Raw genomic sequence first — 17,812 nt, forward strand, 5'->3', positions numbered from 1 at the left:
TCCTAGTGCCTAAATCTTGTCAACTGACATGTGTCCCTGACTCCCTGAAGGCATAGAGCACGAAATGCAAGTATCATTTGTTACAGTGTTCAGCCTCATCCAGCTCCAGCGTGCCATAGGCTTCGACAGGCTGCAGGCAGGAGCATTAAAATTCTTGGAGGGACACAGAGCAGCTAGACCAGGGGTGGGCAAACTTTTTGACTTGAGGGCCGCAATGGGTTCATATATTGGACCTGGGGGCCGGACCAAGAGTAGATGAATGATGTGTATGTGTCATCCATAGTAAGTATAGTAATATTCCCCCATAGTAAGCATAGGAATTCATCCCCCATAGTAATTCATCCCCCATAGTAATTCATCCCCCCATATAGTAATTCATCCCCCCTATAGTAATTCATCCCCCCTATAGTAATTCATCCCCCATAGTAATTCATCCCCCATATAGTAATTCATCCCCCATATAGTAATTCATCCCCCCATATAGTAATTCATCCCCCCATATAGTAATTCATCCCCCATAGTAATTCATCCCCCCTATAGTAATTCATCCCCCATATAGTAATTCATCCCCCATATAGTAATTCATCCCCCATAGTAATTCATCCCCCATATAGTAATTCATCCCCCATAGTAATTCATCCCCCATATAGTAATTCATCCCCCATATAGTAATTCATCCCCCATAGTAATTCATCCCCCACATATTAATTCATCCCCACATATTAATTCATCCCCCACATAGTAATTCATCCCCCACATAGTAATTCATCCCCCCTATAGTAATTCACCCCCCCTATAGTAATTCATCCCCCCATGTCCCCCCTGTGTCAATTCACTTACCTTTGCTCTGCGCGTTCCTCTTGTTCCTGCGCCGTTCGGTGTAGCATGAAAATCTGTCTCCTATGAGGATCTGTCCCCCTCGACGTATCTGCGCATGTGCCAGTTTCAGGCATTAGCAGCCGATCGGCGATCTCCGGCACATGCGCAGATACGTCGAGGGGGGACAGATCCTCATAGGAAACAGGGCGGACTGTGAGAGGAGCCTAGCGGGAGCCTAGCTCCGCGGGCCGGATTAAAAGGTCCGCCGGGCCGTATACGGCCCGCGGGCCGTAGTTTGCCCATTGCTGAGCTAGACTGTCCCATGTGCAAGGGGCTTTAATCACACATAACTAGTTTAGTAAGGCCTTATTCACACTGCTGTTGTCAAACTTGTGTTTATGGGCATTTAGAGGACATTTCTAGCACATATAATGCAAGTAATGACTTTTCAATAGTGCCATACACACTGTGGGGTTTATTTACTAAAGCTGGAGAGTGCAAAATCATACTCACATCTACATAGAAACCAATCAACTTCCAGGTTTTATTGCCAAAGCTAAACTGTACAAACTGAGGTTAGAAACCAATTGGTTTCTGTGCAGAAGTGAGCCTGATTTTGCACTCTCTAGCTTTAGTATATAAACCCCAGGGTTTACCTGTACTTAGGTGCAGTCAGTTTAGCTGAGTTTAGGGAAAACAGAATTCTGCTCATTGGTCATCTGATTAGAAACTCTAAAACGCATGTAAATGCAACTAAACACAGCTAACCTGCTTTAAATCAGGTACATCTAAACGCAGGGAAAAGTGATCTGGGAAGCATAAAAGTTGTTTATAACTCACAGATCACTTTAACTGCGTTCAGAAAAGCTAAATGCAGGGACACCAATGTGAATGAGGCCTAACTCCCCCCCCCCCCAAAAAAAAAAAAAAAAGTTATAAAAGTGTAAACCCTCACCTGTAATAAAACCAAAACTCTGTGTATGTAGTCACAAGATAGAGTCGTCTTCCAACATCATCCAGAACAGTCTCCAAGGCAAATACATGGACGTCCTTATAAAAATAAATACATATTTGTAGAATAACTGTGGCTTCTGTTATTATTCTTTTATTCTGGACTCAGTTTTTTCCTTACTTTAGAACTTTTTGAAATAAAAAAAATATAGTATCATTTTAAAAAGAGCAAATTAAACCTGAACTCCCATCCCACACAAAAGCAACGTTCAACATTCTAACATACATTTGGATTGCAAAATGTAAGAACATTCACTGGTATTTTTAATTCCAGTTAAAAGTCCACTTTACAAACCGCTCAGTGTCTGCCACCCTCCACTGACTTCTAAAAACCTCATCTTAACCTATCACCCAAACCATCCTCTCTACTCCTCCCAGGAACTCCTGCTTTCTAGATCCCGCAGATCCCTCATCACCTCCTTGAGAACTTCTCTAGAGTCTCTCCCATCCTCTGGAACTCTGGATCTCAATTTATCCTGATATGCCCTACTCTGCCTGCCTTTAAGAGGTCCCTGAAAACAAATTATTCAGGGAGGCCTATCCTGCTTCCAGCTAGAAACCATACCTTTACTTTTTCTAATAACTCATCCGTCACAGTTATTAAACTTTTGTATCACTTGCCCTCCCTTCCCCCCGCTCCTAGATTGTAAACTCCCTCGAGAAGAGCCCTCCTAATCCTCTTGTTTCAAACTTTATTGTAACTGTATGCTGTCTTTTTATTTATGTAAAGCATTACAAACTGTGGGCACTATATAGATCTTGTATAATATTAATAAATAATAAATGAAGCATGTGGCACACTGCATGAACTAACAGCTCCTCAGCTAGGCAACAGCATAAACTGTTAGCTCATACCTTTCTTGTTTTATGTTCCCCACTAGCACTATCAAGAGCCCCCTTCTTCTATTGGTGTATACATGACCTCCACTGCACCAATCCCACACTACAATGTAATTTGAGAAAGTTGCTAATGAAAGAAAAAAAAAATGACTATGTTTATACTTTCATTTTGGGTAGAGCAAGCGAGGGTTATAACCCGTTAGACTTTTTTTTCCACCATCTGTGAGCCTTTGCAGAGATTTCCCTTCACTTCCTGTCCAATAGCCAAACATCCCTTCATATTAAGGGATTTCCCTGCCCCCCCCCCCCTTCCCCAGGTCACCAGAACTGTCCCCATTGGAAGATTCCCCCTCTATAAATTTTCTGGGGACATTTGAGATTTTCTTTTACTTTCACTTTCAATGATAATGAAATAACAGGACAAATAGAGAGGGTGAATCTCTTTAACAGGGGCACAGACAGCAATAATAACAGACAGGGGTTCTAATCCCTCTTCACCCTTTCCAAAACTGAAAAAAAAAAACAAAACGTTTTTCCTTCAGTTATACTTTGTATTTCAATAGTTTCTATTAATTTATATACATTTTAAGAAAATGTGAGCAACAAGACACACCCACACTGGGGCTATCAACTGCACATAAAAAGTAGAAAAAACAGAGCTCTAACACCACAGAGCAAAAGGTACGCCCACGCAGGGGCTATCAATGGCACATAGAGTACAAAAACAGTGACATAAGACTGACAGTAGCTCAAAGGCAGCTATCCACCACCTCACAAAAAACAAACAGAAATAGAAAGGAAAGAGGAATAAAAAAGGAAGAAGAAAACAAGACCAAGACAGGGGTCCGGGAACGCCAATATCGAACATCACAACCCCAGACCAGCTGGGGGGAGCGTGGGAAAAGCATATGTCAACCACGGCTCCTATATTTTCAAAACATTTCCATTGGGAGTCGTTACAGATACTTGACATCTGTTCATTGAGCATCAGATTGGTCATACCTCACCCTCACCCCTTGGAGAGGGACAGACAAGCTCTTCCATGTCTGAGCAATTGTTCTAGTGGCCAACAAAAACAAATAGGAAGACAACTTCTGCTGGAGAGCCAACAGGCCCGATATGGGACAATGAAGAAAGGCATACCGAGCATCCCAGCGTATGGAGATATGGAACAAGATGAAAAGGAGGCCAAATACATGAGACCAAAAACAGGTATGAGCACCATATATGTAACATCTCCACGATGACCACAACCCTGAAAGCATCGATCACTGCAGGCAGGCTTCGCCCGGGCCAACCGAGAAGCAAGGCTTTGTAAGCCGCCTCCAACGTGGTTGTATTAAATGAACAGCCTTTAATTATACTTTAAACAAGCATTTAAAGAGACCAACACGTGACCTGCACAAGAAAGTCACAGCTGCAAGTAAATTGCTAGCTGACAGCTTGTGTTGTCTCCCAACATTTGCAACTGTTTGTTATAATGCAACAGCAATGAAGGTTTGCTTTAGACTTATGCAGGCCATAGACAGGTCGAAAAAAAAAAAAAAAATCGTCTGATTTTTGCACCGTTAGTGGGTTAATTGGTTGGCCGTTTTTCGGGGTTTTGGCACATTTTTTTTTTATCGGTAAAGTTGGGGGGGAGAGGAGGAAGAAGAAGAGGATGAAGAGGAGGAAGAAGAGGAGGAGGAAGAGTAGGAGGAGGGAGGAGGAGGAAGGAGGGAGGAGGAGATTATATTTTATATGAAAAGTATTGTGTTTGCAACAATGTATCTATTTGTATCCGAATAAAAAACATTTGTATCTGAAATGGATACATTGTTGCAACCGCAATACTTTTTCATGTCAAATATAATAGCGGAGCTCTCTGCAAGGGGCAGAAGTAATTAAATGCCGGCCGCAGACGGGACAAAAATCGGCCGATTTTTTTTACCATTGGTGGTAACGTCGGCCTATTGAACGACCGATTTTTCGTTTTTTTTTTTCTTTAAAAAACGGCCAGGTTTTCGACCCGTCTTTGGCCTGCATTAGACCACATTCATACCTGCATATCTGGCTGACAGCCAAGTTTTGAGAAAATCAGCAGGGGGTCCCAGTGATTAGCTGAAGGACTCAGCCCTATTGCAAGCAATGGGAGGCTGCAGGCTCATGAAGCCATTTGTTATGTGGCTGGTGTGACCCCCTAATTTTCTAACATGTACTCAATGATGGCCAGAGAAGCAGGTGTGAATGTAGCCTTTATTAACACCTATGCCGGTTTCTGCCTGCTGCGTTTTCAACTGAAATCAACATTGCTCCTGAAATCAAAGTGTGCTGCACAGAATTCTGTACTGAATGTCAACATGCATGCTTTATTCACCTTCATTCTCATTCAGCCTGGGTTCACATGTATGTGGTATGTCACATGTGATTCACACCACACCTCATTCCTGTGCAAATCACATGCAATTTGTGTGTGCTTCGATTAGAGCCACATATTTTGTATGGCTCTATTCGCACCGTACCCGCACCAAAAACGCGCAGGACCCTTTTTTGGGTCTGCACTAGAATCGGATCGCATAGGTACAGTATTCACACCTATGCGATCCGATTCTGCACATCGCATTGCATTTTGTGGACCACTTTCGGGGTGTTGTTAACTTAACATACACACACGCAGCGGTTCGCATGAACGGGGTGCGATTTTGATGCGGTGCGGAATTCGCAATGAAAACACTGAGAAATCCGCACTACATCAGTGTGAACCAGGGCTCAATTACCTTCCATTACATAGTTACATACCTCTTTACAAGTTTTGGCAAGTTGAAGAGCTGCAATTTGACGGTGAAAAAGCCTCCAAACTGAGGAAGGCTGCCATGGCCTGGCTAGCCTTGGTCGATAAGGTGAACTCAGGGGATGTCGTTTATAGTGAGATGCCAGTTCTTCAACTTTTTTGCATTTTTCAACCCATGTTCTCTTCATGCTGTCAGAAATAAAAACAGAATAGATACTGATGAACTGTTGTTGAAAATTAGAAGCCAGTAATGGAGTACACTGAACACATGCTTTTACACTTGAGTAAATAGTTTATTTGCATTCTATATTTCACGTTAGAGAAATAAGGCCAAAGCTCTTTTGGCCATACTTCTCTGGGTCACAGAAGTGCACTGACTTCTGCAATCCTGTGTCACACTACCAGTCCAGACTCTGCATAGATCCCGACAATAATGTAGGGATTGGCCCAGATTTCAGACCAGCAGCTGGCTCAGTCTCTAATCGTGACACTCCACAAATAATATTCCACAACCAGCTGACAAATGTATGAGTTGCATGCTGGTAAGTAAATCACACTCAAAAAAGTAGAGGAACTCGTAGAGATCCAGGTGATGTGCCATGCATTTGATGAATAAACAATACACTGTATCTATGTAGCAGATCCATGCAACTGTGGAGCAAGTTCCACCCTTCTGAAGCAGCATACCAGATGGGCACAGTGTTGTTGCTTATGAATAATGGCAACAGTTCAAGCAAAGCAACTGGTTTGAAAAATGTGTCATGTAACAAAGCATAACATTAGTGTATACAGTTAAAGGAAAGTTAGTCAGCAGCAGAAACAAAGCTTGGCCATAAATGTGTATGCAGAAATCAAGCAGGAAATTGCAAAAGCACAGCAATGTAAAGTCTGTACTCAACCAGACGAAGACAATTAGAAAGCACACCCACTGATATGGGCACAACATTGTGGCATAGCATTGTTCCATCAATGAAGGTGCTGTGTAAGCCTCCTATAGATCCATGCACAGCAGTGTACATGAAGCGATAGATATAAACAGCTTGCCTGGGTAACTGTCACCAAGACAGGTCAAAAATGAGTGCAATCTAGTCACCTGCATATGGCAACTTACAGATGGAAGACTTGCATACATTTTATTTTGGTGTATTTGATCCCCAGAACGAGGCAGTGTGAGCATATCCTAATATGCAGATGACCCCAAATCTACACTATATTGCCAAAAGTATTAGGACGCCTGCCTTTACACGCACATGAACTGTAATGGAATCCCAGTCTTAGTCTGTAGGGTTCAATATTGAGTTGGCTCACCCTTTGCAACTATAACAGCTTCAACTCTTCTGGGAAGGCTGTCCACAAGGTTTAGGAGTGTGTCTATGGGAATGTTTGACCATTCTTCCAGAAGCACATTTGTGAGGTCAGGCACTGATGTCGGATGAGAAGGCCTGGCTCGCAGTCTCCACTCCAATTCATTCCAAAGGTGTTCTATCAGGTTGAGGTCAGGATTCTGTGCAGGTCAGTCAAGTTCCTCCACCCCAAACTCATTCATCCACGTTTTATGGACCTTGCTTTGTGCACTGGTGCGCAGTCATGTTGGAACAGGAAGGGGCCATCCCCAAACTGTTCCCACAAAGTTGGGAGCATGAAATTGCCCAAAATGTCTTGGTATGCGGATGCCTTAAGAGTTCCTTTCACTGGAACTAAGGGGCCAAGTCCAACCCCTGAAAAACAACCACACACCATAATCCCCCCTCCACCAAACTTTACATTTGGCACAATGCAGTCGGGCAAGTACCGTTTGCCTGGCAACTGCCATACCCAGACACATCCATCAGTGTGATTCGTCACTCCAGACAACACATCTCCACTGCTCTAGAGTCCAGTGGCGGTGTGCTTTACACTACTGTATCTGATACTTTGCATTGCACATGGTGATGTAAGGCTTGGATGCAGCTACTCGGCCATGGAAACCCATTCCATTAAGCCCTGTTGTGCTAATCTGCAGACCACACAAAGTTTGGAGGTCTTTAGCTATTGACTCTGCAGACAGATGTCGACTTCTGCTCACTGTGCACTTCAGCATGTGCTGACCCCGCTCTGTCAGTTTATGTGGCCTACCACTTCATAGCCGAGTTGCTGTTGTTCCCAGTTGCTTCCACTTTGTTTTAATACCACTAACAGGTGACTGTGGAATATTTAGTAGCAAGGAAATTTCACGGATGGACTTATTGCACAGGTGGCAACCTATCACTGTACCACAATTGAATTCACTGATCTCCTGAGAGCGACCCAGTCTTTCACAAATGTTTGTAGACGCAGCCTGCATGCCTAGGTACCCTTTACACCTGTGGCCATGGAGGCGATTGGAACACCTGAATCCAATGATATGGAGGGGTGTCCCAATACTTTTGGCAATACAGTGTATCTCTCTACTCAACTTAACCCTTCAGTGTCCTCTCATATTACTGACATGATTCAAAAACATGGGGCCCCTTACACCCTACCTGAAAAGCCCTGCTGTTGAAGTGCAAGGGGTGGGGCCAGCACAAGTCTGATGGACTGCACCACTGACAAATCAGTCTCATCTTGGTACCCAGCCAAACTCCCTGCTGACCCATTGGGACCTGGCATGGGAGGGATGGCTGTAACCCTCTATCGGTAGCTCTGCCTCCCCCCAACTGCTAGTGTAGATTAGGCTTTAGGGCTCGTTTGCACCAAATGTAGCCAGGTGCATTTTTGAACACAGCAAAAACGCAACACAAGAAAAATGAATGTATTCCAATAAGCCTAGTTTACACCACTGCAGTGATTTTTATTTGTGTTTTAATTAAAAGTACAGCATGCTGCATGAATGAGCACAAACACGTATGCATGTGTGTGAAAATGAGCATACATGCAACTTAGTAAAGAAAATAAACTGAAATTAATGAAAAATTATTTTTAAAAATGCTTTGCAAACATACTGAGAACACATGTAAACGCACTTCAAAGCACTGAAAACTAGGGATGCACAGAAATTTCAGTGGCCGAAACATTTCAGCCAAAAACACCACTTTCGGCCGCCGGCCAATATGAAAATAGGCACAGATACAGGTGCCGAAAAAAACCTGCCCCTCGCCACCTCCCGCAGCTCAGCAGTGCTCAGTCTTACCTGAGAAACCATCAAACGATCCCGATGCTGGGCATAGAGATGAGGAAGGAAAGATGGCCTCCACTCATCTCTATGCCTTGGAAGACCGAAGCGATGTCACTTCTGGTTCCGGCCATTTTTTTTTTAATGCACTAGATCAATGCTTTACATTGCAGAGGAGAGATGTGGGGTCTTATTGACCCCATATCTCTCCATAAGGAGGACCTGTAACTAATTATTTCTATCACAAGGGATGCATGCATTCCTTGTGATAAGAATAAAAGTGAATCATTTTTTTATAAAGGGACAATGCAAAAAAAAAAAAAAAAATCAACAAAAAACATTAAATTAAAAAAAATAAAGTTTAAAGTGCCCCCGTCCTCGCACGTAGTGGTAAACACATACGTAGGCCATGCCCACATATGTAAATGGTGTTCAAACCACACACAGGAGGTATCGCCACAAACGTCAGAGCAAGAGCAATAATTCTATAACTAGACCTCCTCTGTAACTTTACACTGCTAACCTGTAGAAATTTTTAAAGCATCATCCATGGAGATTTTTAAGTACCGCAGTTTCACGCCATTCCATGATTGTGCGCAATTATAAAGCATGACATGTTGGGTATCTATTTACTCACCGTAACATCCTCTTTCATATTCTACAAAAAAAAAGGGGTATATATTGTGTTTTTTTTTTTAATCAAAGTGTATTTTTTTCCAAAAAAAAATATTCATTTTTAAAAACTACGCATTTCAGTTTCGGTTAAGTGCATTTTGAATTCTTGATTTTAGCACCAGATCTTTCATTTCGGTGCACCACTATTGAAAACACACATGCAGAAACACAAAGTGGTGTAAGGCCCCATTCATACTTTGCAAATCTAAAATCTGATTTCACACTGCGCTAAAATCGCAGCAAATTGTGCAATGCGCGTTCTGGTGACATTAATTCTCAATGGCACCACAAACAATGTGTGAAGATTTGCGGTTTTTTCATGCATTTTACCACGAGACAAAATAAATATGCAACGTTCCGTGCGGGAATCTCTTTGGCACGCTTGTTGTATGTAAACCCGCCCATTCAAGTGAATGGGTCACCCTACGCACAATGCTAAAATTGTGCAAAAAAAGGGAGGGGGGACTACGTTTCGGGAAGTGTGAATGGGGCCCTAATGAGCCCTTTTATAGACTATCCAACCACAGAGTCATGTGAGGAGGCCATGTCTGTGCCGCTTTCATCCTGTGGTGTGTGATACTGTGCAGGCCATGCATGCTCTTTGCCATCCTGTTACTGTACTCCTCACTTGTCTTAGTAAAGTGACATCCCTGTCTGATCTCTCATCCAATCCCCATCCTGATACACCGCTCAGCCCATGTATTTGGCGCTCTCTAGTAAACAATGAGCTCATTCCCCATGAAGAGGAACGCTCGCTCTCTCTCAGTATACGTTCTATGTGTTTATTACCTACATACAGCAGAACTCCTACAGAAGCCGTCCCCCCGGACACACCGACATCACCACCTCAGATACAGCGCACAGTCCACCTAGCACCCGGCGCAGCCAGCCCCCTCATTGGAGGAGAGGCCTGCAAAGTCCTCAGTTGATTAGCGCGACAACAGCAAGTGAAAGCTGTTCCTGTACTGTGATTGGACAGAAGCCATTCCACCATTCGCCTGGGGTGACCCGTATTGTTGTTGTGTGAACTCCTAGCCAATAGGAAGCTGGCTCTGCTAGAAGCCCTGCCCAGGCTGACTTCACCGTGTGTAACTCGGAGCTAAGGAGACAAAAAGAAGAGAACGTCTGGGAGAGCAGGGTGGAGGTGAGCTGCTGTCTTGTCCTAGTCGGGGGGCAGTAATGTGGGTTCATTATAATGGGGGTGTCGGGGGGAGTACAGCTGTCTAGGCACACTGCAAGTCTGAGCATGACCGGCTAGTCTGAGGGGTTGTGTCTCAGCCTGACAACTATTGTGTCCTACAGCTGCTGGAGGGACAGTGAGCTCCTCTCCGAATACACAGTGACTGGGCAGAGGAAGGCATGACAAAGACGAGTCATGAGCAGCAGCCTGTATTAGTCACCAGTGTCCTCACATGGCTGTCCTCTCCAGGACAGTGATCTCTGTACACCCCTCACACTGCATATCTCCAGGACAGTGATCTCCTCTGTACACCCCTCACACCTCATATCTCCAGGACAGTGATCTCCTCTGTACACCCCTCACACCATATATCTCCAGGACAGTGATCTCCTCTGTACACCCCTCACACTGCATATCTCCAGGACAGTGATCTCTGTACACCCCTCACACCTCATATCTCCAGGACAGTGATCTCCTCTGTACACCCCTCACACCACATATCTCCAGGACAGTGATCTCCTCTGTACACCCCTCACACCTCATATCTCCAGGACAGTGATCTCCTCTGTACACCCCTCACACCGCATATCTCCAGGACAGTGATCTCCTCTGTACACCCCTCACACCGCATATCTCCAGGACAGTGATCTCCTCTGTACACCCCTCACACCGCATATCTCCAGGACAGTGATCTCCTCTGTACACCCCTCACACCGCATATCTCCAGGACAGTGATCTCCTCTGTACACCCCTCACACTGCATATCTCCAGGACAGTGATCTCCTCTGTACACCCCTCACACTGCATATCTCCAGGACCGTGATCTCCTCTGTACACCCCTCACACCACATATCTCCAGGACAGTGATCTCCTCTGTACACCCATCACACCTCATATCTCCAGGACAGTGATCTCCTCTGTACACCCCTCACACCTCATATCTCCAGGACAGTGATCTCCTCTGTACACCCCTCACACCGCATATCTCCAGGACAGTGATCTCCTCTGTACACCCCTCACACCTCATATCTCCAGGACAGTGATCTCCTCTGTACACCCCTCACACCTCATATCTCCAGGACAGTGATCTCCTCTGTACACCCCTCACACTGCATATCTCCAGGACAGTGATCTCCTCTGTACACCCCTCACACCGCATATCTCCAGGACAGTGATCTCCTCTGTACACCCCTCACACCTCATATCTCCAGGACAGTGAGCTCCTCTGTACACCCCTCACACTGCATATCTCCAGGACAGTGATCTCCTCTGTACACCCCTCACACCTCATATCTCCAGGACAGTGATCTCCTCTGTACACCCCTCACACCTCATATCTCCAGGACAGTGATCTCCTCTGTACACCCCTCACACTGCATATCTCCAGGACAGTGATCTCCTCTGTACACCCCTCACACCGCATATCTCCAGGACAGTGATCTCCTCTGTACACCCCTCACACTGCATATCTCCAGGACAGTGATCTCTGTACACCCCTCACACCTCATATCTCCAGGACAGTGATCTCCTCTGTACACCCCTCACACCTCATATCTCCAGGACAGTGATCTCCTCTGTACACCCCTCACACCACATATCTCCAGGACAGTGATCTCCTCTGTACACCCCTCACACCTCATATCTCCAGGACAGTGATCTCCTCTGTACACCCCTCACACCGCATATCTCCAGGACAGTGATCTCCTCTGTACACCCCTCACACCGCATATCTCCAGGACAGTGATCTCCTCTGTACACCCCTCACACCTCATATCTCCAGGACAGTGATCTCCTCTGTACACCCCTCACACCACATATCTCCAGGACAGTGATCTCCTCTGTACACCCCTCACACCTCATATCTCCAGGACAGTGATCTCCTCTGTACACCCCTCACACCGCATATCTCCAGGACAGTGATCTCCTCTGTACACCCATCACACCACATATCTCCAGGACAGTGATCTCCTCTGTACACCCCTCACACCGCATATCTCCAGGACAGTGATCTCCTCTGTACACCCCTCACACCTCATATCTCCAGGACAGTGATCTCCTCTGTACACCCCTCACACTGCATATCTCCAGGACAGTGATCTCCTCTGTACACCCCTCACACTGCATATCTCCAGGACAGTGATCTCCTCTGTACACCCCTCACACCACATATCTCCAGGACAGTGATCTCCTCTGTACACCCATCACACCTCATATCTCCAGGACAGTGATCTCCTCTGTACACCCCTCACACCTCATATCTCCAGGACAGTGATCTCCTCTGTACACCCCTCACACCGCATATCTCCAGGACAGTGATCTCCTCTGTACACCCCTCACACCTCATATCTCCAGGACAGTGATCTCCTCTGTACACCCCTCACACCTCATATCTCCAGGACAGTGATCTCCTCTGTACACCCCTCACACCTCATATCTCCAGGACAGTGATCTCCTCTGTACACCCCTCACACCTCATATCTCCAGGACAGTGATCTCCTCTGTACACCCCTCACACTGCATATCTCCAGGACAGTGATCTCCTCTGTACACCCCTCACACCTCATATCTCCAGGACAGTGATCTCCTCTGTACACCCCTCACACCTCATATCTCCAGGACAGTGATCTCCTCTGTACACCCCTCACACCTCATATCTCCAGGACAGTGATCTCCTCTGTACACCCCTCACACCGCATATCTCCAGGACAGTGATCTCCTCTGTACACCCCTCACACCGCATATCTCCAGGACAGTGATCTCCTCTGTACACCCCTCACACCTCATATCTCCAGGACAGTGAGCTCCTCTGTACACCCCTCACACTGCATATCTCCAGGACAGTGATCTCCTCTGTACACCCCTCACACCTCATATCTCCAGGACAGTGATCTCCTCTGTACACCCCTCACACCTCATATCTCCAGGACAGTGATCTCCTCTGTACACCCCTCACACTGCATATCTCCAGGACAGTGATCTCCTCTGTACACCCCTCACACCGCATATCTCCAGGACAGTGATCTCCTCTGTACACCCCTCACACCTCATATCTCCAGGACAGTGAGCTCCTCTGTACACCCCTCACACTGCATATCTCCAGGACAGTGATCTCCTCTGTACACCCCTCACACCGCATATCTCCAGGACAGTGATCTCCTCTGTACACCCCTCACACCTCATATCTCCAGGACAGTGAGCTCCTCTGTACACCCCTCACACCTCATATCTCCAGGACAGTGAGCTCCTCTGTACACCCCTCACACCTCATATCTCCAGGACAGTGATCTCCTCTGTACACCCCTCACACCTCATATCTCCAGGACAGTGATCTCCTCTGTACACCCCTCACACCGCATATCTCCAGGACAGTGATCTCCTCTGTACACCCCTCACACCTCATATCTCCAGGACAGTGATCTCCTCTGTACACCCCTCACACCTCATATCTCCAGGACAGTGATCTCCTCTGTACACCCCTCACACTGCATATCTCCAGGACAGTGATCTCCTCTGTACACCCCTCACACCTCATATCTCCAGGACAGTGAGCTCCTCTGTACACCCCTCACACCACATATCTCCAGGACAGTGAGCTCCTCTGTACACCCCTCACACCTCATATCTCCAGGACAGTGATCTCCTCTGTACACCCCTCACACCTCATATCTCCAGGACAGTGATCTCCTCTGTACACCCATCACACCACATATCTCCAGGGACAGTGATCTCCTCTGTACACCCATCACACCGCATATCTCCAGGGACAGTGATCTCCTCTGTACACCCATCACACCGCATATCTCCAGGGACAGTGATCTCCTCTGTACACCCCTCACACCGCATATCTCCAGGGACAGTGAGCTGCTCTGTACACCCCTCACACCTCATATCTCCAGGACAGTGAGCTCCTCTGTACACCCCTTACACTGCATATCTCCAGGACAGTGATCTCCTCTGTACACCCCTCACCTCATATCTCCAGGGACAGTGAGCTCCTCTGTACACCCCTCACACCGCATACCTCTAGGGACAGCGAGCTCCTCTGTACACCCCTCACACTGCATATCTCCAGGACAGTGATCTCCTCTGTACACCCCTCACACTGCATATCTCCAGGACAGTGATCTCCTCTGTACACCCCTCACACTGCATATCTCCAGGACAGTGATCTCCTCTGTACACCCCTCACACTGCATATCTCCAGGACAGTGATCTCCTCTGTACACCCCTCACACCGCATATCTCCAGGACAGTGATCTCCTCTGTACACCCCTCACACCGCATATCTCCAGGACAGTGATCTCCTCTGTACACCCCTCACACCGCATATCTCCAGGACAGTGATCTCCTCTGTACACCCCTCACACCTCATATCTCCAGGACAGTGATCTCCTCTGTACACCCCTCACACCTCATATCTCCAGGACAGTGATCTCCTCTGTACACCCCTCACACCTCATATCTCCAGGACAGTGATCTCCTCTGTAAACCCCTCACACCTCATATCTCCAGGACAGTGATCTCCTCTGTACACCCCTCACACCGCATATCTCCAGGACAGTGATCTCCTCTGTACACCCCTCACACCGCATATCTCCAGGGACAGTGATCTCCTCTGTACACCCATCACACCGCATATCTCCAGGGACAGTGAGCTCCTCTGTACACCCCTTACACTGCATATCTCCAGGACAGTGATCTCCTCTGTACACCCCTCACCTCATATCTCCAGGGACAGTGAGCTCCTCTGTACACCCCTCACACCGCATACCTCTAGGGACAGCGAGCTCCTCTGTACACCCCTCACACTGCATATCTCCAGGACAGTGATCTCCTCTGTACACCCCTCACACCTCATATCTCCAGGACAGTGAGCTCCTCTGTACACCCCTCACACCGCATACCTCCAGGGACAGCGAGCTCCTCTGTACACCCCTCACACTGCATATCTCCAGGGACAGTGAGCTCTCCTCTGGGAACATTTACATACATGTGAGGAGCTTCCCTCATAGGTCCCATGCACATCTGTGTGCCACACTAATGCACCTTTTTCCTCCCAGCAGCGTAGGGAGCTCATTTGCTTGGATGGATTGCCCTGCGTGTGACAAATGCGCTAATAGAATGTCCCGCACCTTCTCAGGCGGTGAGTTTAGCGCATTTTGGTGAGTTTCCCAGCTGCATTTGGGGTGTATTAACAATTATTGGCCATGTGAGGATGACACGCATCTTTCCTGTGCAGGAACGTGTGTTTCTGTGTGCATTTCTGGAACACACAGGGGTGAAAGGAGCAAACGTGCAGAAATGTTCATTTCCACACGTGTTCTGAAAACACACAAAAAAATGCATGTCATGCTTGGCGTGCCGATGAGGCTGCATTCACACCTGTGTGTTTCACAAACGTGCTGCAGTTGTGGGTCGCAATTACGGTGCTATTGTTAATGGCACACCAATCGCCGGTAGCAGATGTGTCTTTTGCCACGCAACAAAACGCCATACAGTTCTGCAAAAACATACCCAATGCTGCCTGACCAAAAAGGTTCTGGGGCTACTTTGGGGCGCTTGTTGCACGTAGGGCAGCCCATTGAAGTGAATTGGCTACCCTAGGCGTGCTGTGGAAAAACATGCAAAAAAGTGAGTGGGAACGCATGTTCCCACTATGGTTGGGTGTGAATTGGGCCTAATGGTTAATGGCACCCCAGACTTGGCTATGGGAACATGCATTTTATCACCCTCAGAAAGGTGCAAGACCATCTTTTGGTTTGTAAGGCAGCCCAAGTGAATGAGCTGCCCTATATTGGTGTGAACGGGACCTAAGTGTTTTGATTCCCTTACCACTTGTACCTCTGGTTGTCCTAAAAAAAAATACATAATCTGCCCCACCAGCATGCGCCAGGTTCTGTGTCATCAACTCTACAGGGGCTGGGTGTCTCTTCTGGGTTCCTTTACTTGGTCCTCTTGATGAAAGGACACAGTGTGCCCAGGGTTGCCCAGCGCATTGCCCTGAAAGCTCCTGGGATGGGTGACATCAGTATTCCAGGAGGCTTCAGGAAAGAAGGGGGGTGACCTCATTCTCCCCATGGCAAACTAAGGAGTGCAAGGACAGGACCTCCTAAAAAAGTGAAAATGGGAAAAAATTAGTTTCTGATAGTGTAACAGGAAGGATGGGGGCGGGAAGTATGTATAGAGGGTGAAGGTATGCTTTAAAGTATAACTAAAGGCATTCTTTTTTTTTAGTTTTGAGTGGAGAGGGATTAGAACACCTGTCAGCTTTTTATTGCTCTGTGTGAGATTCACCCTATTTGTCATATTTACAGTTTTCAGTGAAAGTGAAGGAAAATCTTCAACTGGATTGTCCCCAGAATAGTAATAGGAAATCTTCCAATGAGGACACTAGTTCTGGCAACACCTCTCTCTTTCTGTTTTGGGATCGCAGGTGAAGTAAAATCTCCCTAATGGGACACAGATGTAAAAAAAAAAAAAAAAAATCCTACAGGGGTTATACCATTATCTTACTCTATACAAACTAAAGTTAAAAAAAAGAAGTTTTGCCTTTATTTCTACTTTAAGAATAACTCACTCCATATAAAGTTGGCTGCTTTGCCCAACTCATAGACAAGGCAGCCTGCCCTATGTCCTATTGAGTTTACACTATTGGTGTGCACTGGGAAAAATAGAACATGCTGCATCGGTACAACACACCGCAGAGTTTAGAAATGAATGAAATGTCATTTTGTGACATTTTGATGAAGTAAAAAAAAAAAAGAAGAAAATTATAAACGGGGTTTTACAGGGCATAATGCTCATCCACTGGTTTCAATAGAGCCCATATTAATATGTTTCAAAGCATAATGACCCCCCCCCCCCTCTTTATAGCCAAGGAAGCTACCATCTTGCCCTCTGTTTGATCAACAGTTGCCATGGTGCTGTACAAGTGGTCAGTTATGATTTTAGCCTGTTGATGGCTTGACAGTTGGGTTAAGAGCTGACATAAGTAGTTGTACACTAGTAATTAGCAAGGCATACCTTGAATGTAACTGTTTTAGGAAACTGTTAAATTGGTGGGTTTAGTCACACTTTAAAGTACTGCAGAATTGAAGAATAAAAAAGATTGAATCAAGATCCAAAGCAAGGGCAACAGGACAAATAAGTATTCATTCTCTTCGCGGTTTTCTGTTTTGTTTTTTTTTAAAGTTCTCTTCTTTTGTGGATTTACAGAACGCCTTGTATTTTGTTCACTGAATAGTCCATTCTGTGAATGGACAAGGGGAGAGGTGGGGTGAGTAGAAGACAGGACCTCTCCTTGTCTAATAAGAGAACACCTTGCATCTAGTAAGCACACAACTAATAGCCACAGCGCCAGAAGTTTGGCACTGAAAGTGGTATCCGG

General features: G+C 46.2%; 2 protein-coding genes across 3 annotated transcripts in view; one reads left to right on the top strand and one right to left on the bottom strand.

The window, feature by feature from the left end:
• PRIMPOL (primase and DNA directed polymerase) overlaps nt 1–10,210 on the bottom strand; it is a 45,736-nt gene extending 35,526 nt beyond the window's left edge. The window contains exons 1-3 of one of the 2 annotated variants that reach the window (XM_089669628.1): nt 10,035–10,210; nt 5,449–5,629; nt 1,775–1,869 (exon numbers count right to left, since the gene is read on the bottom strand). In XM_089669628.1, the coding sequence (XP_089525754.1) occupies nt 1,775–1,869; nt 5,449–5,628 (275 nt within the window). In that variant the 5' untranslated portion in view covers nt 5,629; nt 10,035–10,210. The remainder of the gene's footprint in view (nt 1–1,774; nt 1,870–5,448; nt 5,630–10,034) is intronic. The other variant, XM_089669627.1, reaches the window with a different exon arrangement.
• Nucleotides 10,211–10,233: 23 nt separating this feature from the next.
• Nucleotides 10,234–17,812, top strand: part of LOC149469192 (caspase-3-like) — a 48,423-nt gene continuing 40,844 nt past the window's right edge. Inside the window, exon 1 of the mRNA XM_089669630.1 lies at nt 10,234–10,389. The gene's annotated coding sequence lies outside the window, so the exon portion shown is untranslated. The remainder of the gene's footprint in view (nt 10,390–17,812) is intronic.

The sequence above is a fragment of the Staurois parvus genome, unplaced genomic scaffold (genome assembly GCF_062004578.1).
Source record: "Staurois parvus isolate SC_StPar_1 unplaced genomic scaffold, SC_StPar_1.0 ptg000080l, whole genome shotgun sequence".
NCBI lineage: Eukaryota > Metazoa > Chordata > Amphibia > Anura > Ranidae > Staurois > Staurois parvus.